A 21,986-nucleotide genomic window follows, 5' to 3' on the forward strand; every position below is an offset into this window, starting at 1 on the left:
CACATCCTATACCCCTTAATAATAACCGCTTGTACTCCCCCCAAATCCCTAACTCCATTATCATACGACCACTTGAAGCCATACATTTAGACTAGCAGCCAGAACCCTCCCCCCCAGGCAACATAACTAGTTCCCTTTTTAGAATTAACATTGATCTACCCTTATAAGCCAGATTTTTAATAAATACCTGAATAAATACCTGAATAAATAAATGAATAGTACTAAATGGTGAATAAATAAATAATAAATTGTAACAATAAAATAAATTAATTCCTTAACTCTTTAATCAATGAAATTACTCAAACAAATATATCTAATTAATATAACCATTGAATGCCCTATATAGTACCTCAAATCTATCTAAAAAGCCCCTCCTAAAATATATAACTAAAAAAAACCCTCCACTAGATTCGGTGGCGTACCTAGGGTATGTGGCACCCGGGGCCCATCATTTTTTGACACCCCCCCCCCCCCCCCCCCCCATGAAAAAAATTTTTTTTTTTTTTTTTTTTTTTTTGCAATAACCATGAAATGGAATAAATGGTCAGAATAGAAACAGGCAGTGAAAATTTTCTTTTATTGAACCTCATATATGTAACCATTATTCCAAACATAACATAACATAAATTATGTCTAAATTGTCATGACATTAGAAGTACATATGGAGTAGTTGCAGGTGATGCTTGGGACAGTTCTGATTGTGTTAGTTCGGTTTTATGTGTTTTTTGAATAGAAGGGTTTTTATTTCTTTTTGAAGGTTTTGCAGTCTGTGGTTGATATCAATTGGTTGTAGAGTTGGGGGTCGAGTGTTGCAGCTCGAATGGCTAGGAGGTTGTCGAACAGTTTTTTTCTTTTGACGTTTTTGGTTGGAGGGTGTGTGAATGGTGCACAAGTTCTCCTATGTCTGTTTGAAATGGATTGAATTATTTAGCTGAAGAAATTAGTTACCCCCCATTCCACACACATTAATTCTCTTCCATTTTTGTTCCCATTATAAAAAACACTGATAAGTTCCCAGAAAAAAAATACATTAAAATAAGAAGTGAAAACAAAGGCCCCTACAGATGAGAACATAACATAAGAATAGCCTAACTGGGTCAGACCAATGGTCCATCATGCCCAGTAGCCCATTCTCATGGTAGCCAATCCAGGACACTAATACCTGGTCAAAACCCAAAGAGTAGCAACATTCCATGCTACCGATCCAGGGCAAGCAGACACTTCCCCCATGTCTTAATAACAGATTATGGACTTTTCCTCCAGGAATTTGTCCAAATCTTTCTTAAAACCAGCTACACTATCTGCTTTTACCATAACTTCTGGCCACTTCATTTTTAAGTTTAGATCTTTCCTTTCAAACAGAGACCTTGTTAGATGTCAAATACAGCACAAGGTAACTTCACATGGACTTAGCTGTGCAGGAAATGTGAATCTCCTCATACACCCACCATATAGTGCAAAAATGTGCAAAGGTCTGTTTTTTTCTTTCGATCACTACATAGCCTAATGCCACACAAGCAGCGCTGTTACAAACATATTCTGTAGGTCAATGCTTAGGATAACAAAGTTTCCTTCCTTGGACCAGAAGGAGATAAACCACTGGAAGAGATCCCAAAACAACACCCAAAGACCCACTCAGTGTGTGAATCAGTTGAGTGGAATGGACTAACTGGGGGGTGGAAATGGGCCCGGAGTTTGCTCAGCAGAATTTCCCAGACCACCTCTTCCTCTCAACACATTGACACTCTGCCACCATCACCACTAGGAACACCTCACTGGGTAGGCCAGCTATGCTATAAACTTTATAAAACACATTATTATATTTTCTTATAAAGCACATATTTTAACTGACCTCTCTGACATCCTCAGCCTTTCCATTCACAAAAATAGAAGGAAGAAAAGTTCCCATTTCCTGCTGTCTCATGTCCCCGGCCTATACAATATTTTTTTTCTGCAGACCCTTCAAAAGTCTGACCAAATCCTCGTTTCACTTGCATTATAAAGTACTGAGGATGCCATCTCTCCCCAATCCCAGGTCCTAAAGTCTAAGACAGTAGCGCAAACTAATGCTGCCAGATACAGGAAAAAAAAATTTTGATTCGATTCAGCCCTATTGAATTGGTTTTTCAATTCGATTTTCCTGCCCAGTTGGGTGATTTTTTTCAAAACTCCTGGTGGGTTTTATAGCTTTTTCACCCCCTTTGGCTTCTCCTAACCACACTGGCGCTGTGGTGTAAATAAAATAAAGAAACAAAAAGGACTTTTCCTCTTTCTGTTAAATCCTAGCTCACGTTTGCAGTCCAACACTAGCTCTGGCAGGATACACATTTCAAATCTGACATGTTATAATCACAAAACAGAAAATAAAATTAATTTTTCTACCTTTTGTTGTCTGGTTATATTTCAAATCTTGTTGGTCCAAGGCTCTGGTTTTCTTCTGATAACTTGCTTGCCAGGGTCTCCTTCTTTCTGCATGCTAACCATCCATCTGCCAACTCTGTCCTCCCTTTCCATTTCCCTTCCCTTCCCAGGAAGTCTGGTATCTTTCCTTTTTTTCATCTCCCTCCACAGATCCACCTTTTCTTAAATACCCTTTCATCCGGCATCTCTCCCTCCTTCCCCACCATCCCAGAGTCCACCATCTCTCCGTTTCTTTTCCTAATTACCCTCCTATCCAGTATCTCTATCCCTCCTCCACACCATCCCTTGTGTCCAATTTCTCTCCCTTTCTGTTCCTTCCCTCCCTAAATCCCATGGTCCATCATCTCTCTCCCTCTCCTCTATTTTCAGACCCATTATTTCTTCCCCCCCCCCAAAGTTTGGCATATGCATGTCTCTTTGAACACCCCCTTCCCTCCGTGTACTTCTAAATCATGGTCCCCCCCCAAAGGCCTGTCCCCCCTTAAAGGTCTGCCTGTCCCACCTTGAAGGCCTGCACCCCCATTGAAGGCCTGTCCCTTCCCCTTGTAGGCCTGTCCCCCCCTTGAAGGCCTGCCTGCCTGTCCCCCCCTTGAAGGTCTGCACCCCCCGAAGGCCTGCACCCCCCCGAAGGCCTGTCCCCCACTTGAAGGCCTGTCCCACCCCCTTGTAGGCCTGTCCCCCCCTTGTAGGCCTGTCCCCCCTTTAAGGCCTGCCTGCCTGCCTTTCCCCCCCTTGAAGGCCTGTCTCCCCCTTGAAGGCCTGCACCCCCCTTGAAGGCCTGCACCCCCCCTTGAAGGCCTGTCCCCCCCTTGTAGGCCTGTCCCCCCCCTTGTAGGCCTGTCCCCCCCTTGAAGGCCTGCCTGCCTTTCCCCCCTTGAAGGCCTGTTCCCCCCCTTGAAGGCCTGCACCCCCTTGAAGGTCTGCACCCCCCCAAAGGCCTACACCCCCCCCCCGAAGGCCTGCACCCCCCTGAAGGCCTGCCTGCCCCCCTTGAAGGTCTGCACCCCCCCCGAAGGCCTGCCCCCCTTGAAGGCCTGCCTGCCTGCCTGTCACCCCCTCCCCCTTGAAAGCCTGCCCGCCCGCCCCACCCTGAAGGCCTGATGCCCCGACCCACCCCGAAGGACCGCTCGCCCCCCTGGCCTCCCCGCACCACCTATGAAGCAGCCGCAGCAGGATCGCGAAGTCAGCGTCAGCGATCCCTGCGCAGCTTCCTGCGCCACGGTCCCGCCCCTCCTCTGACATCAGAGGAGGGGCGGGATCGCGGCGCAGGAAGCTGCGCAGGGATGCTGACGCTGACTTCGCGATCCTGCTGCGGGCTGCTTCACAGGTGGTGCAGGAAGGTCAGTGGGGCGAGCGGTCCTTCGGGGGTGGCGGGGGACTGAACGGCAAGGCCGGGAACACCCCCTTAGGGCTGGTACCAGGGGCGGCCCGCCCCCCCTAGGTACGCCACTGACTAGATTAGTTATATATCAAAATATCAAAACAATTACATCAGTGGAATCTGAACCTAAAATTTTACATCATATAGCAAAAAAAAAATACATATATATATATATATATAAAATCATTGAATACCCCATATATTGCAGATCAATCTAAAAAAAAAAAAACCCTCCATAAAGTTACTATATTCATATATATATCAATGAGACCTGAAATAAATATCTGCCTGAATAATTAGCAGGAGTGGTTACTTGGATTTATAGTCAGTGCATAGTTAACCAGCTCTTTCACTGTAACAGCAACAGCTTCAAAATCCACTGACTGGAGGTTTGGAATAAATGATGGCCAGAAGGAGTTGTGCTCTGCAGTAATGTCATTTACTATGTCAATACCAGTGGCTTCCATAACTTTAATAAAAGCAAGCAGTTCACTCCTATACATAAGGCTCAATGTACACTCCCTTTGCTTTATTAAACTGATTCAGCCATCATTAACTCGTTTGTGCTGGCATGAAATGCTACAGATCTGCACTACAACTTCCCAAATACCAAATCTGCTTTTGGGACCAGGAAGTGCTTTGCATGTAGTTGCTAAAAGCTGTCCCAGCTTCACTTATTCCTCAGCTACAACTGGCCGAAGAGGAATATCTGGAAGCCTCAGCTCCAGATAACCTTGCACTCTGCTGATAAGCTCTGGAGGTAGCTGCTCCCCACACTGCCCTGCCCCTGCCTCGTGAGCATAAAATTCTAACAGCAGTATTTCATTCAGCATGACCTAACAAAGCTTCAGAGAAAATTCTGTCACCAACTCCAGACAAGCAGCAAAGAGCTGTTTTGCATGTGTAAAGTGCAGACCCTTCACCATCAGAATGTAGATCAAATCCTTGGTCAGACTGTCTTTAATTCCAAGAATAATACAGTCATAAATTGTTGGTACTTCCCACTTCCGTCTTCACTACGCTCACTCAAGACAAGGCCCACTCTCTTCTTCCCCTACAGAAACAAGTCAACTGAACTCCGCCTGAGTTCCCAAAAGCAGTCACCGACCACCGGCCCCCCTTACCCAACTCACATTCCGGCAACATCAGACTCCGACCTCAGGGTCTTTTAGATGAACAGGCCTTTCCGATCAGGATATCTGCTCTCTCAGCCGCACTTTTGGATCTTCTGCGGGCCTTCCTTTCCTTTCTCAGAATCTGCGCCTCATTCCATCTTCCTCCCACTGGTCTGATTTCAGGGGCTCTTCTCCAATCATTGATCCATCTGAACCCTCGAAGAACAGCCTCTGTCTGCCTAAAGGCTGCGTTTCCAGCATCCTGAGTGCAACTGGGCCCTCCCCTTTCTACATTGTCACTGGCTTCCCCGTTGTTCCTCTTATGCTCTTCCAAGTGAGGGACTCCATTAGCATAGTGGGCGGGAACTACCCCATGCTAGCCCTAGATTCGCTGAGAGTGTAAGAGAAATCAAATTCTTCCCTATCACGAGGCATATTCAAATAAAAATGTATAATGCCCTCGTGATCCATGACAGTTAGATATCAAAAAGCAGTTAATCTCAATGGCAATAAAATAAAATAAATTATCCAAAACAAAAAAAAATTCAATCCCATTCCCAAAGATCCAAAAAGAAAAACAATAAATAAAGTATCCATTCACTCCAAAGTCCAATATTATTCCTCCAGTATACCCTCCACAGCTGACAGGATCATCATCTCAGTCCATTGGTGTCTCATGCTGAGACAGAAATTCCTTCAACTTCTCAGGATTTTCAAACTGAAAGAATTTATCTTTATAAGTAATTCTTATTGTCACAGGTAATAAAGTCCATATTTTGCCCCAATCTGTTTTAGTTGTTGTCTCATTTGTAGAAATTGTTTGCGCAGGTTCACTGTTGCTCTCGCAAAATCCGGGACAAATATAATCTTTGAATCTTTGTAAGTCAGATTTTTGGTCTCCTTTGCCACTGTTAAAATTTCTATAGCATGCTGGAAATGTAATAGGCAAAATATTAATGGTCTAGGTCTCGACTGACCATCAAGTCTCCTTCCTGGGATCCTATGTGCCCTTTCAATTTCTAATGGTACTTTTAAATTAAGGGGGAGTATTTTTGGTATAATTTCTTCCAGGAAAGCTATTACATTCTTTCCCTCTACTCTCCTTCTGCTAGTCCAAGTATCCTCACATTACTTCTACTTGAACGGTTCTCAAAATCTTCCATCCATTTTTCCATATCATGAATAACCCTGTGATCCTTTTTATATTGCAGCTGTTCCATTTCCACTTTCTGTGACAGGTTTGCCACTTCTTCCTTCATCGCTGCCACTTGTTCTGTGTTGGCTTTCATCACTAATTTGATGTTTCTTAGCTCCTCAATTAGCTCTATCATATCTAGAGCATCCATAGGCAGGGGAGCCTTGGAAGGTGTGGGCGGATCTGCTTTTGCTCTTTTTACCTTCCCACCTGTATTAGAAAGTGTTTCAGGCTTGGATTGCTTATTAGAAGCCATTGTTAGGTAAAATTTTAAACTTTCTGCTTCTGAGGAAACAAATTTTAAAGCTGAAAATCACCAAAAAGATGCCAGGGGATGGGAGCTTCACAGCTACACAGCCATTCAGTAGCGGCTCCAAGTTCCGGAACCATAGTACATTTGTTTAAATACTTGAAAGGTATTAATTTAGAACCAAATCTTTTCCAGAGAAGGGTAAATGGTAAAACTAGAGGGCATAAATTGAGGTTTCAGGAAGGAAGACAGAGAGGGTGGTAGATGTCTAGAATAGCAAACACAAGCAAAGAAGAAGGACTGGTGTTCCACAGACAAAAATTGAAATACGGAAAGCACAAAGTGGAACACAAGTCTCTAGGTGTCCAGGAAATATTGTTTATTCAAATTGTCAACTTAAAAATCAATTAAAAGCAACCTCGGGATTTATTTAGGTATGGAATGTCACTGATGGTACATGTTCACAAAGGTAAGACTTGGACCCAACATGGTCCGTGTTTTGGTGAATAATCAGCCTTCCTCAGGGGTTCTAAATCAATAGACACCAGATGTGTGGTACCTAATACCTCCGATGAACTTTTGAAATGTGTGGTACAGTGTTAACCTTCCAAGTGAAACAAAAATAGATGTCTGGAAAGAGTGACTATGATAAAATGAGGAAAATAGTTAAAAAGAAGTTAAAAGGATCAGTTGCAAAGGTTAGGACTGTAAACAGGGCATGGATGTTATTAAAAAATACCATCGTGGAAGCCCAGACCAGATGTAGTCCACGTATCAGCAAAGGTGGAAAGAAGAAGAAACAAGAGCCAGCGTAGTTAAAAGGTGAAGTGAAAGAGGCTATTAGAGCCCCCTTCCCCCCAAAAAACACCCCATCCTTTAAGAATGGAAAAAGGATCCAAATGAAGAAAATAAGAAGACACACAAGTTCAAAAGTAAATAGGACAAATACACTTTTACACTGTACATATTGGGGCTCAGTGGATTACACCACCCATCTGTGAGAATATCTGTCTGCTGTTCCTAGATAACACCTGTTACACGTAAATGTGCTTTCTTTGAGGACAAGCAGGTATAATGTTCTAACATGGGTGATATCATCCACAGAACACTACAAATCCTCTGTCATTTTAAATCTTTAGGCAGTGTCCATACCACATGCGTTCTGGTGCCTTCCCACTCAACATTAGCTCACAGGAGCATCAGTTCTTAGTTTTCCGTAGAGCTGAGTTTCTCCTCAGTGCATCAAACTTAGGAATCCTTTTATGCCTTCCTGTTTTTACTTTATTGTAATTTCCTTCATAAATCTTCATTTTTCTTGGGGTTTTTTTCATTCTCTTGAATTTGGTTAAAATTTCTTCATCTTTGATATTTTGGCCTTTGGGTCACCAAGATCTTTTTTACCCCAGGAAACATCAACATACTTTTGACTTGAGCTACTTGGGCCATCGAGCCTTTTGACTTTAGGTTGACCATTTTTCCCTTCATGTCAAAGAGTGGCATCAAGAAATGTACTCGATGTAATCAGACCATTTCAGGCTTTGACCCATATAATTGGTGTGTTCAGTTTTTAGGTTCTGACCATTGTGACGTTAATTGTGACTTCTGTCTGCATATGCAAAAGAAGACACTTAAAGCCCGACAACTTCAGTGTGAAAGACTTTTTGGTTCGACATTGAGCATGGCGGGAAATTCAAGACCTGACACACAACCTACATTGACACCACAGCCTACATTGACACCACTGTCATCCTGTGACCAGGCCTAGTGGTATTACCTGTCACATATCCACACCCCCAGGCACCTTTGTTCTCTGTAAAATCAACACAAACACTGGGTTACCCACATACATCATACGTTCTCTTAAAATCCCTGACCAGGTCTTCCCAGCTCCTCCTGATCATTCTCCGGGTCCTCCCTGGACCATATCTCCAGGTCTTCTCCTGAGTCCTCTCTGAACCTCCATTGGCCCTCCAGGTTTTCTGCATCATTCAGTGGTATTTACAGGTTGCCATTGCCCAGCTGGTCCTCCTTAGAACTCTGTCCAATATGCCTAGGGTCTACTAGGCTGCCTCCTAGGGATCCACTGTCCCAGCCGATCCCTCCACTGGTCAGTCCTTCCCCCTCAGCCTTGGACTCTTACAACTTCTCTGTCACTCAAGTCCTGCACACATGCACTGAGAGCTCTCCCAGCCCCTCAGTGATCTTATCGCAGACGCACGCACTGAGGACTTTTGTGGGGCCACCGCCAGTCCCTCACTCCCTGGCCTCTTGGGTTCCCACCACCTGGACCCTTCTTCACCTGTCCCACCACAGGTCGTTAAGCCTGAACCACTTCCTTGACTCCAGGCTCTATCAGGCTCTCTGGATTCTAAGCTCCTTCTTGCCAGTGTATAGGTCCCTGCATATCCTTCCACCACTGGGCTTCACTACAGGGCTAGATCTCTCTCTCAGATCTCTCTGCTGGTGTATAGGTCCCCACAGACACTCCCACCACTGGGCTTCTGTTCTCTACTACACCAGTTCCCCTTGTCAGGACTGGTCAGCCTAGTCACTCTACTCCACTGCACTGGGCCTCCCTAGCAGCACAAGTCAGCAGTGGCCTAAAGGACTTAACAGGAGTTAGGGCCAGAGGCCAGCATTCCTCCTCCCAAGGGTCACCCAGCTCCTGAAGGAGCTCTTGTCTTCTGAGCTCTCTTGTCTTCTGAGCTGTTCTTTTTAGCACCACAGTGCACTCAGGGTGAGTGGACAGTTCCCAGCAGCACCTGCAGCTCTTATGCAAATCAGCTAGGCTCCTCCTTTTAGGTACTCATTCTGGTGGAATGCAAGTGACAGTGTACTTCACCCTGTCATAACCACGCACACCAATGCTGCATAGAGAGCATTGAGCATCGGGCTCTCTTCAAAGGCAGGACTCAATGTCATCTTCCTCCATGCCTCACCCATCGGGGAGGCAGCATGTAAGAAATCTAAGACAGCATGGCATCATCACAGGCATCCACTTCCTTGATGCATAGTAAGCGTCAATGGACAGTGCATCATTCTCCATCACTATAGATTATGTCTCCTCTCAGGCATGCCTTGACAACGAAGTCTGCCATTCTGAGCAACATGCATCTCAGACTGCTTCAACAATACTGTCTCTTCCATTGCAGATGCCGACTCTCCAGGAAGAAATCTGGGCAATGCTCAAACAAGAGTTTTCAGGACTACTGCAGATGCAGTCTACCCAGGCTTTAAATGTATCCATACCTGCCTCAGCCCAGCCTGAGAATTCATTGAGACATTGATCAAAGGCGAAGTCACATACCCCTGCTCAACATTTAGTATCAGGGTCAGCATGGACCCCTTCAATGCTTTTGTCATCGGCAGAAGAAGTAACTCCTGGGTCAAAGCATTGATCCATGCTATGATAACCTTGATGCACACGCAACACTCACTCCCTAATTCCCCTAGAAGAATATTTTGAAGAGTCTGATTCAGATATTAGGATGAGTGTAACTAGAATTATCTAGGATAAGAGTAAATAGGACAAATACAGTACACATTACTAGATTTAGGATGCATGTAAATATAGATTACTTAGTTGTAAGGGTTAACCTATTTAGGAGGGTGTAAATATAGCATACTTAGTTAGAATGGTTAACTGTAATCTTGTGTTAACATAGCATACATATGAAATAGTGTAATAATGCAGATGCAAAATATGATACCTTAGCCAAGCAACTAGGAAGCTGACAACAATCACAGTAGAATCCATCTGAATCTGTATTTAAAATCCATTAGAGATGTTTTGAAAACCACTCTGAATTGACTCCCCAGTCAGTAGTAGTGGTACAGAAGCTTCCAATAAAGATAAAGTTATCTCCAACCATTCAGATGAGAATTTACCAGATTATTCAGCAGAAGAATTCTATGGCATACCCTCTTATCTTTCTCCTCTGCCTCAAAGTCATACATCTCCACCAGAGAGAATATCCTTTATTGGTTTTGTCAGACAAACAGGCCAAGTTCTTCTCAGATGGAGACGGAGGAAGAAACTTATTCAGAGATTAAACTTCTTGACTATGAATAACCACCAAATGACTGTATCAAGGTACCTTACAAAGGGTCATAAGAGATACCATATTTAATAAATGGGAGATCCTTCTTTCAGTCCAGTTAGCTCCTAAAAAAATTGATCCAATATACAGAATACATTGAACAACATCACCCTCTAGTTGTGAAATGTGCTCTAAAATGTTCACTCAGTTCTAGATCTTATGCGTCTACTCCTCCAGGAAGGCAAATCGGAACAGTAGACTCCTCTGGTAAACAAATTTTCCATCATCCATGCTCATAAACAGAATAATGGACTACCAGTTATATTCTATTTTTTTAAATCCTTGCTGAAACAACTTTCAGAGTATGAGGAATTCCTCCCTCAAGAGAAACTTAAGGAGTTCCAACAGTTATCCCAAAATGTGTTCACTACCAGAAGTTTCCTAGCTAGAGGCATATTTAACACATTCAACATATCTTCTGGGTCATCAGCAATGGCAATTGCTATGCACCATTTATCTTGGCTCAGGGTTTCTGTTCTAGAAACTTCAGTCCAAGAGTGCCTTCCAGATTTTCCTTGCAAGGGTGATGAACTGTTTGGAGACCAGACTGAAGAAATGGCTGATAAAATGTAAAAACTCACAGATACCACAACTCTGTCTAAGCTCAAACTTCTTAGTTTTCTTCTTCTTCTAGAAGATATTCTGTTCCATCTAGACATTCATACTATTACAACATGAAATGTCATTATAATCAGCTATCTTCATCATCCTTTAGGCCTGCTGGTAAGCGACCCCATTCAAAACAATAAAAAAACACAGAAATCTTAACCTCGTTCTTAGTTCAAACAGCAGTCATCCTTTTCACTCTTTCCTAAAGAGCATTTCTAATATCCCCCTGGCTCTACCTCTTACTCTTCCCATTGGAAGCAGATTGATTCATTTTCGCCAATGTTTTGTTACAACAGATCAATGGGTACTTTGAGTCATAACTCTACGTTTGATCAGAAAGCCTCCAAACCACCCACCAAGAGACTCTTTTCAACTCCATCCAGAGTACCCTGTAAGGAAAACAAACCATTTTGTAAGGAAAGTAATTAAAAGTAAGAGTAAAATTAAGCAAAATGCTGCTTTGGTTCTCAAAAGTATTAGCTTACAAAAGAGGTTAGCTTTCATAAACTACAAATTATGGCAGAAAGAGGAAGACAGGCAAAAAATATCTGGAAAACTTAAGCGAGACTGGTTGAGTAGTCAGGAAAGCAAAATGGAAGGAAAAAATAGCTAGCATGTCTCTATTACATTTCCCCTCTCCTGACTTCTTTTACGCCAGCATTTCTTCAGGAATACTACCTGTGGACAGTATGACCAGGCGTGGCCAAGCTGGGCTCAGCAAGTGGCCTTACCCAGTGCACACAAAACCTCAGCCGAGAGGTTACGTGAAGTTCTATTGGTAGCTTGGTATTAGAATAATAAAAAAACAGGTCCAATGACAGAGGTACAATTTCCTGGTATAATTTATTGATCAGAAATCAAAACAAACTTTCAAACAGGCTTCTTCAGGTTTGTATCATTGCAGCATTCAAAACACAAACAATTGTCAGTTCCAAGCCCACTAGCTCAAAAGAGAAAAAAAGTCCCAACTATAAAGTTTTCTTCAAACAAAAATTTCAGCCTTCTCTAGTATACAGTCCAAATTTTATCCCAGCTCTCTTTAACAGGAAAAGATTACCGTATTTTCACGTAGATAATGCGCACCCGTGTAAAACGCGCACACGGGTATAGCGCGCGGAAAACACAAATTTATGTACAGAAATTTTTATATACCGCGCACACCCATATACCGCGCATGCTGCCCGACTCTCCTGTCGCCAACCGACTCTCCTTTCGCCCGCCCCGACTCTCCTCTGGCCACCCCGACTCTCCTTTCGCCCGCCCTGACTCTCCTCTCATCCTTGAAGTCTTGTCCCCACCCTGAAAGCCTGATGCCCCCCTGACGTCCGATTCCCCCCCCCCCCCGCAGGACCGCTCGCACCCCCACCCCGAAGGACCGCTCGCACACACCCGCACCCCCACCCTGAAGGACCGCTCGCACCCCCACAGCCTCCCGACACCCCCCATCATGTAGAAGCTCCTATCGGTGTCCTGCTGCTTCCTCTTGGCGGTCCCGCCCTTTCTCTGACGTCAAGCACTCTTGCCCCGCCGACTCCCCGACACGATCGGGGCAAGAGGGAGCTCAAGCCCTCTTGCCCCAGCCAACCGCGGCACCCCCGACACGATCGGGGCAAGAGGGAGCTCAAGCCCTCTTGCCCCCCGACTCCCCGACACGATCGGGGCAAAAGGGAGCCCAAGCCCTCTTGCCCCGCCGACTCCCCAACTCCCCGACAATATCGGGCCAGGAGGGAGCCCAAGCCCTTCTGGCTCTGGCGACCTCCCAACCCCGCTAGTTGTTCGGGCCAGGAGGGAGCCCAAGTCCTGGCGACCCCCCCCCACTAGTTGTTCGGGCCAGAAGGGAGCCAAACCCTCCTGGCCACGGCGACCCCCTACCCCCACCCCGCACTACATTACGGGCAGGAGGGATCCCAGGCCCTCCTGCCCTCGATGCAAACCCCCCTCCCCCCAATGACTGCCCCCCCAAGAACCTCCAACCGCCCCCCCAGCCGACGCGTGACCCCCCTGGCCGACCCCCACGACACCCCCACCCCCCTTCCCCGTACCTTTGTGTAGGCCGGACAGACGGGAGCCAAACCCGCCTGTCCGGCAGGCAGCCAACGACGGAATGAGGCCAGATTGGCCCATCCGTCCCAAAGCTCCGCCTACTGGTGGGGCCTAAGGTGCCTGAGCCAATCAGAATAGGCCCGGGAGCCTTAGGTCCCTCCTGGGGGTGTGGCCTGAGGCACATGGGCCCAACCCGTCCATGTGTCCAAGGCCCCGCCCCCAGGAGGGACCTAAGGCTCCCGGGCCTATTCTGATTGGCCCAGGCACCTTAGGCCCCACCAGTAGGCGGAGCTTTGGGATGGATGGGCCAATCCGACCTCATTCCGTCGTTGGCTGCCTGCCGGACAGGTGGGTTTGGCTCCCGTCTGTCCGGCCAACTACACAAAGGTACGGGGAAGGGGGGTGGGGGTGTCGTGGGGGTCGGCCAGGGGGGTCACGGGTCGGCTGTGGGGGCGGTCGGAGATTCTTGGGGGGGGCGGTTGTTGGGGGGAGGGTTTGAGTCAAGGGCAGGAGGGCCTGGGATCCCTCCTGCCCGTAATGTAGTGCGGGGTGGGGGTAGGGGATCGCCGTGGTTAGGAGGGTTTGGGCTCCCTCCTGGCCCGAACAACTAGCGGGGGGGGGTCGCCAGAGCCAGGAGGGCTTGGGCTCCCTCCTGGCCCGAACAACTAGCGGGGGGGGGTCGCCAGAGCCAGGAGGGCTTGGGCTCCCTCCTGGCCCGATATTGTCGGGGAGTTGGGGAGTCGGCGGGACAAGGGGGCTTGGGCTCCCTTTTGCCCCGATCGTGTCGGGGAGTCGGGGGGGGCAAGAGGGCTTGAGCTCCCTCTTGCCCCGATCGTGTCAGGGGTGCCGCGGTTGGCTGAGGCAAGAGGGCTTGAGCTCCCTCTTGCCCCGATCGTGTCGGGGAGTCGGGGAGTCGGCGGGGCAAGAGGGCTTGACGTCAGAGAAAGGGCGGGACCACCGGAAAAAGCAGCGCAGGCGCAGGGCTCACAGAAGGGCCGGGACTGCCAAGAGGAAGCAGCAGGACACCGGTAGGAGCTTCTACATGATGGGGGGGGTCCGGAGGCTGTGGGAGTGCGAGCGGTTCTTCAGGCTGGGGGTGCGGGTGGGAGTGCGTGCGAGCGGTCCTTCGGAGTGCGGGTGCGGGTACGTGCAAGCGGTCCTTCGGGGTGGGGGTGCGAGCGGTCCTGCAGGGGGGTGAATCGGACGTCGGGGGGAACTATGTAAAAAAAATTTTGTACAACGCGCAAGGGTATGCGCGGTTTGTAAAAACACGTATAACGCGCGTGTTATATGCGAGAAAATACGGTACTTATTTCCATTCCTTCTATAATGGGCAACTCTGTTTCCTCTATCTCCATATTATAAGCAAGGTCCTCATCAGCCATCTCAGTGTCTTGCCCAAACACAGACTCACCCTTCTCTGTTGCTTCTTTCCCACCAACCTCTGCCTGGGCTGGTAGCCAGGAGGTAGACTGTGGCTTCCTGATTCTCTGGGCTTGCAATCTGCTGACTGGCTCTGGCTTGCTTGGTTGGAAGCAGGTGTGTTACTCTGAGGCTGGCCCTCCAACTGCTTCTGGAGCTGCCTCCCCTGTTTTGAGAAAGCTACTACCTTTTCTTTCACTGCAGGAAGCTAATTAGTCCTCCCTGCAGGTGTGTTAGGGTAGCCTGCCCTCAAAGCCCTTCTCACCTGGCCTAAACCAATTTGAGCCTGATTGGGAGTGGCTTGTATTCCAGCCCTGCTCTTTCCTTTCCCTGGCTCTATGCCTGCTGGGATATATAGTCTTTCCACTTGTTTTCTTATAATTGGCTTAGATAAAGCTAAACCAGATCTGCCTGCTTTAGGCAGGGCTTGAGGAGGTTTCATTGCTGAAAGGCTTGGTTTGTAAGTATTCCTAGGAGCTGCTTTTGGACTCTCCTTAGCAGGCTTAGGAATACTTTTAACCCCATTTCCCTTTTCTGGCAAGGCTTCCTCACTAGGCACGGGGGGGGGGGGGGGGCAGCCCTGTGACAACAGTAAAGCTGTGTTTATTACAGGGTTTTTTAAAATCTGTTTGTTCATCCACTTTTGTGTTTAAACATCAGTTTGGATCCCTGAGGAAGGCATATCCGCTGAAACACAGATCGTGTTGGGTCCTGTTATACTGCAACATATGTGGATGTATACTTTTATTTTTTGATCTTTGTGCAATACACTAATAAAGTAGCATCAAGAACATCATTCTCCACAGTCTCTTTTGGTTTTTGTTCTCTGGATTCTCATTTACTGGGTCGTCCATCCCCCCTTTTGTTGCCAATTTCTTCCAAAGCATATATATTGAGATCTTTGAGTCTGGCCCCCTATAACGTAGACCACTGACCATTTTAGTAGCCTTCCTCTGGACTGACTCCATACTGTTTATATCTTTTTGAAGATGCAGTCTCTAGAATTGTAAACAATATTCTAAATGAGGTCTCACCAGAGTCTTATACAAGGACATCAATACCTCTTTTTTTCCTATGAGCTATTCCTCTCCCTATGCACCCAAGCATCCTTCTGACTTTCGGCGTCACCTTTTCAACATGTTTGGCCACCTTAAAATTATAACATACTATCACTCCTAAGTTCCGCCCCTCTTTCATGCACAAAAGTTTTTCACTTCCTAAACTGTACCATTCTCTCAGGTTTTTGCAGCCCAAATGCATGACTTTACATTTCTTAACATTAAATCTTAGCTACCAAATATCAGACCATTCCTCAAGGTTCACTAGGGCTTTCCTCATGTTTCCACACCATCAGGGGTGTCTGCTCTATTGCAGATTTTGGTAACATCTGCAAAGAGGCAAACATCCCTTCAGCAATATTGTTTACAAAAATGTTAAAAAGAACAGGCCTAAGAACCGAACCTTGAGGCACAGCATTGGTGAAATCCCTTTCCTCGGAGCAATCTCCATTGACTATTAACCTCTATTGTCTTTCACTCAACCAGTTCCTGACATATTCTGTCACTTAGGGGCCCATACCAAGAGCATTCGGTTTATTTATTAGATGTTTGTGTGGATGTTTGCTAAAATCTAAATATACCATATAAAGCACACTCCCTCTATCCACTTTTCGGGTCACCCAGTCAAAGAAATTGATCAGATCCTTGTCTGCAACTCTTTCAACTCTATAGTAAGATTCACAAATCTCTGATCCATAGTATCAAGTTTTTCTAGGATCATTTGTAGTTGTTTGCTAACAGTATGTTATACTGCGGTTTTCACTTCAGCGGTAATTTTGGCAGCCAATTCTGAGCTTGGGGTGGGAGACAGCAAGGAATTTTGTCCACCATTTGGGTAGCTCAAGAGGCGTTCTTCAATTGACCTTTCTTTATACTCTTAGTAGCCATCTAACCTCTCTGAATGCTAAGAAAACAACAGCTATAGCCTAAATCAAGCACACCCAATGATGTTTTTCAAAGCAATGGGATGTCCTTCCAGCCGATTAGTTGCGAGAGCAGCAAGATCAGTGTCTTCACTACTTCATACCTCAACTGGAAGTTCTGTAAATCCTTTTAAATTAAATGTCAATAGCACTGAAAAAGCTCATTGACACCAAAAACAGGGTATGGTTTTCTACCTGTTGGCAGCATCTCTTTATCAGAAAAAAGGGGATCATTGTACATAAAGGCAGCCTATAGCTAGGGAGTCCTATCTACAAGTGCTTGGTCCATTGAGAAACCCAAGTTAAAGTAATTACCTGTGGTGGGTGTTCTTTATGGAAGCTGGATACAAGTCCTCACATACTTGCCCACTTCACCTTGAAATGTCTTCTAATTAACCTTTAATAAATATTGAGGAGATCCTATACAACAAAAGAGAGTAAGAACTTTAAATATGCTCCATTGAATAACACACCTGTGAGAATTCTATTCTACTATACACAGAAATCATTGGCTACAGTTATGAGTAACTTTGTTTCCCCTTTTATGGTTCAGAGTTGAGCAGGGTTAGAGCTGTGTGATTTCACTTCTGGATGTGAGTAGATACTGCAACAAACTGCTGCATCATCACTTTACAACCTGAAGGCAGGTTACAAGAATTAGATATTAAACTCTTAGTTTTTTTCCACATGTAGCAGTACTATAAAACACTTTTTTTCTTGTTCTTTACAGTTGGAAAACCCAAGACCCAAGTGATCACAGCGTGCAGAGATGCCATTAGAAACAACAATGTGAATATGTTCTTCAGGATAATGCGCATTGGTACGGCCTCATCATAAGAAAGGCAACATTGACACTTAAGGGTGTCGGGCAGTATACAGAGAAAAATTCTTTTTGATTCTGCATTCTAAACCAAAGTTTTCCTGAAGTGCCTATTGGTTAGGAGTTGATGTTTATTATGATAGTAATGATGGAAAATCAATTAGATGTTGACTAATAAGTACTTTACATGCCTGCTCATAGCTGAAACAGAGATGGAAACCTTCTTCCAATTCTTTCTAAAATAAATGAGATGCTAGAAAATCTTGATTTTGATTCTGCTGATGCACTTCATTTGAAAGCATGTACATTTTTTAGCGCACTGTAAAGTTGTATAGTATTGGAACAATTACTTTTTCTTCCTAAAAGAAGTTGTTTAGGGAAACTCTTTTTTGTAAATGTTTTGTATGTTTCTTTGGTAATAATGTTTAAAGTTTAAATCTATATTTGATTCAGTGTTTATATATTTATTAATAACTTAAAGAAGTCTGAATTGGTCAAGTAACACACAAACCAAGCAAACAAGGTTTCTAGCACTTAAAAATTCTATAAACGAGTAACAATAGTTTCAGCATGTGTGTATGAAGTTGTCTGCTAATCCGCACCTTTACCAACAAACAGCTACTATTATTACATTTTGTAAAGTAGATGGGAGTATATATGCAATGAAGTAATCATCATTTGTTATCAGATGAGGGGCATTGTTGATATGTTTGAATGTTTTCTGTTCTCCTATCATTGTGCAATAGACTCTCCGTTAACTGACACTCTCAAGCAGCAGCAAAATTAAAAAAAAATCCTCCCACCGGACACCACTTTCACTGCTACCCTCCACTTCAAATTCCCCCAGAGGCCACCGGTGCTGTTATCCTCCAATCCAAATCCCCCACCCCTTGAGGTCACCAGCACTGCTATCCAGTGGCATAGTAGGGGGGTGAGAGGGAGGGTGCCAGCGCCCGTCCTCCTCTGCCCCTCCCACTACCGCCGCTTCCCTTCCCCCGTACATTTTTAACATTCGCAGCGCATGCAGTAACCTCAGGCTTTTGCCAGCCTGAGCTCTTCTAATATCATTTGCTGGACCTGTGCCTAGGAAGTGACATCAGAGGAAAAGCTGAATCTGGCACAAGTAGGTTAAGATTGCTTCTCATGCCATGAATGTTAAAAAGGTACGGAGGAAGGGGTGCGCATGGCAGGAGAAAGTGTGGAAGGAGTGGAGAAGAGGGTTGGGGAGGGGCACCACTACCCTGGGTGTCTCTCACCCTCGCTACGCTACTGCTGCTATCCACTGCAAACTGCCCCAGGCCACTAGCACTGCTTTCCTCCCTTTGCGCCCAAGATGATCGGTGCTGCTGTCTACCTCCTCTTCCCACTGACTGGCACTGTGCACACCATACGCATGCCAGAGCTGAAAGAGTCTGACGCCAATGTTCTATGCTGGGCTGCTGTTGGACCTTGAGTATCTGCATATGCTCAAGGCCTTCTGGCTCCCGCCGTCTCCAAGATTTTCATGAGATTCTCAGAGAGGATGGGAGCTGGAAGGCCTTGAGCTCAAGGCCCCTTAGTGGCCCAGCGTAGAACGTCCTCAGGCTCTTTCAGCACCAGCACATATATGGTAAGCACAGTGCCAGTCGAGGGGGGTGGAGTTGAACAGCAGCACCAATCATCTTGGTCATGAAGAGAGGAGATCAGCTACTGGTGGCCCTGGGAGTGGGTTGGCAGTGGCGGATAGCAGCACTGGTGGCCATGAGGGTAGTTTGAAGTGAGACGATAGCAGCAACAGTGGTCTTTGGGGAGTGGGGAGGCTTGAATATAAACCGAGACCCCCATTCTTGGCCTATTTTGGGGGCCATAAATCTTGGTTTATATTAGAGTATATACAGTAGTTAGACCTATTATTAATAGTAACTCTCAAGCAACTAGAAACTATATATATCTGGCATCTTTCAATCCCTTTGGGTGCTGGTTAACAGAGTCTGCTGTAGTTCTTTTTCAATTCTTAATTTGGTTTTAGACTGTACACCACTGCAATCTATGTGTGAGTTCTATGGCAAGTTGTAATAAACTATAAACTGTTCAGACCTGAGTTTGGACATTTTGCGGAAGATGCACAAAAATCCAGTACCAAACATGCCCATTTTCAAAACTGGAAAATGTCTATCTTGTTTTTCCATAGGAAAAACACAAAAAACAAGCCAGTTCGATGTAGATGAGGCCAGCATTGCTAGTAGACTGGCTGTACAGACATCCCATCAGAGCAGTTAACTTAATATAAAAAGGCTTGGGTACACGCCTCACCATAAACTCCTTCTATTGTCTGGTGAGGCTTCCAAAACCCAGCTGTACAACACATCAATAGCACTTATGCCTGCAGGTGTCACCTACTGTAGGACTGGGGTGGGTTTTGGAAGGCTCACATATTCCATCATAAGTATAATATTTAAGAGTGAGATATGGGCCTGAGTCCCCATCTCTTTGGATGACTACACAGTCCACTAGGCTACTCCAGGAACCTGCTTACTGTTCTACTAGGACTATCCATAACATCTGAAACTGTCATACAGGCAGGTATGTATTGTTCCATTCATAGCTGTGGGGAGTGTGAGGGGGTCATGTTTACATCCTTCCAATGGTCATCTGGTCAGTTTGGACACCTTTTTGGCAGTCATTAAAGCAGGTTTAGCCCCAAACATCTACAATGTATTCTGGATTTATTCTTAAATGTTAGAATATGGCAGAAAAATGTCCAAGTTATAATAACTTTATTCTTATATACCGCCAGACCTTGGCAGTTCTAGGCGATTTACAACAAAGGAAAACTGAACATCAGCAAATTTGTACAAATCATAAGACATACATAATTATGATTAATAAAAACCCATAAAATCTTAGGTTACAATTCTATCAAATAATTGTGTCTTTATTGATTTTCTAAAAGAGTAATAAGATGAAACACCTAGAATAATTTTACCAAATCAGTCATTCATTTTTGACTACCTGAAATGCGAGAGTTCTATCAAGAAATCTCTTAAAACAACAGGATTTTATGGTAGGATATGCAAATAGATGAACTCTCCATGTGGGCTTGTTGGAATAGTTCAAGGAAAAATGGGAGACAAAGATTGATTTAAAACAGATACAGACTAATTTAAATAAGACTCTTGCCTCCATCGGCAACCAGTGTAATTTTAGGTAATAGGGACTGATGTGCTCCCAATTTTTCAGGCCGAAAATCATTGTACAGCGGTATTTTGCACCACTCGTAATTTTCTTATAGGTGCTCAAGTCAATTATATTACAGTAGTCAAGGATACTTAATATAGATGACTGAACTAACATCAAAATATTTCTTAATGGTTCAGTTTCTATAGGTCCAAGAAACATTTCCTAATTAACAGATCTGTATGTTGTTCCAGAGTAAGGTGCCAGTCTAATGTCACTCCCAAAATTTTTATAGAGTGATCAATAGGATACTCAAAACTATTCAGATGTATCAATGTATCTTTGATCTTGTCATTGAGGCTAGCAAGGAAAAATTTAGTTTTCTCAGAGTTTAACTTTAGTTTAAAGTCAATCATCCATAGTTCAATCTGATTTAGAATAGTAGATATATACTTTTTTTATCTCAACTTGGAAGCTTGGAACAAACACAAAGAAGATCAGAAGAAATGTCATAGGGCGGTGATGGTTGCCAAAAAGAACTACGAGGAGAAAATAGCGCAAGAGGCCAAAAATTTCAAGCCCTTCTTTAGATACGTAAAAGGAAAAAAAACCCCGCAAAAGAGGCAGTGGGACCGCTGGACGACCTGGGAGGAAAAGGGTGCATCACGGATGACAAACAAATTGCAGACAGACTGAATTCCTTCTTTGTGTCTGTCTTTACAAAGGAGGACACCGCAACAATACCTGAAACAGTAAAAGTGTTCAAGGGAGTCATAGAGGATAGCCTCACCACAGTAGAAGTGGACTTGGACCAGATTTACCACCAGATCGACAAACTTAAGTGACAAATCTCCTGGACCGGACGGAATTCACCCGAGAGTCTTAAAAGAACTGAAAGTTGAAATCGGAGAACTATTGCAAAAACTTGCCAACCTGTCAATTAGAACAGGACAGATACCGGATGACTGGAAGATAGCGAATGTCACGCCGATATTTAAAAAAGGATCGAGAGGAGTACCAGGAAACTACAGACCTGTGAGCCTCACGTCTGTCCTTAGAAAGATGGTTGAAGCGCTGATTAAAGATAGTATAATCCGGCACTTAGACGCACACGACCTGATGAGAGCCAGTCAACATAGATTCAGGAAAGGGAAATCATGTTTGATGAATTTACTTCATTTTTTTGAGACAGTGAACAGACAAATTGATAGTGGAGAACCGGTGGATATTATATACTTGGACTTCCAGAAAGCGTTCGACAAGGTTCCACATGAAAGACTTCTCAGGAAACTACAAAACCATGGAATAGAGGGAGATATACTAAGATGGATAGGCAAATGGCTGGAGAACAGAAAGCAGAGAGTGAGAATAAATAGGAAGTTCTCAGACTGGGAGAAAGTGACTAGCAGTGTACCCCAGGGCTCGGTACTTGGGCCCATATTATTTAATATTTTCATCAATGACCTAGAAGAGGAAACATCCAGTGAAATCAT

General features: G+C 44.9%; 1 protein-coding gene across 6 annotated transcripts in view; it reads left to right on the forward strand.

Moving 5' to 3' along the window:
• BBS2 (Bardet-Biedl syndrome 2) overlaps positions 1–19,408 on the forward strand; it is an 876,805-nt gene extending 857,397 nt beyond the window's left edge. For all 6 annotated transcript variants that reach the window (XM_033940623.1, XM_033940626.1, XM_033940622.1 and 3 more), the window contains one exon: positions 17,248–19,408. In XM_033940623.1, coding sequence (XP_033796514.1) covers positions 17,248–17,354 — 107 coding nt within the window. In that variant the 3' untranslated portion in view covers positions 17,355–19,408. The remainder of the gene's footprint in view (positions 1–17,247) is intronic.
• The last annotated feature ends 2,578 nt before the right edge of the window (positions 19,409–21,986 follow it).

The sequence above is a fragment of the Geotrypetes seraphini genome, chromosome 4, assembly GCF_902459505.1.
Source record: "Geotrypetes seraphini chromosome 4, aGeoSer1.1, whole genome shotgun sequence".
In the NCBI taxonomy this organism is placed as follows: Eukaryota; Metazoa; Chordata; class Amphibia; order Gymnophiona; family Dermophiidae; genus Geotrypetes; species Geotrypetes seraphini.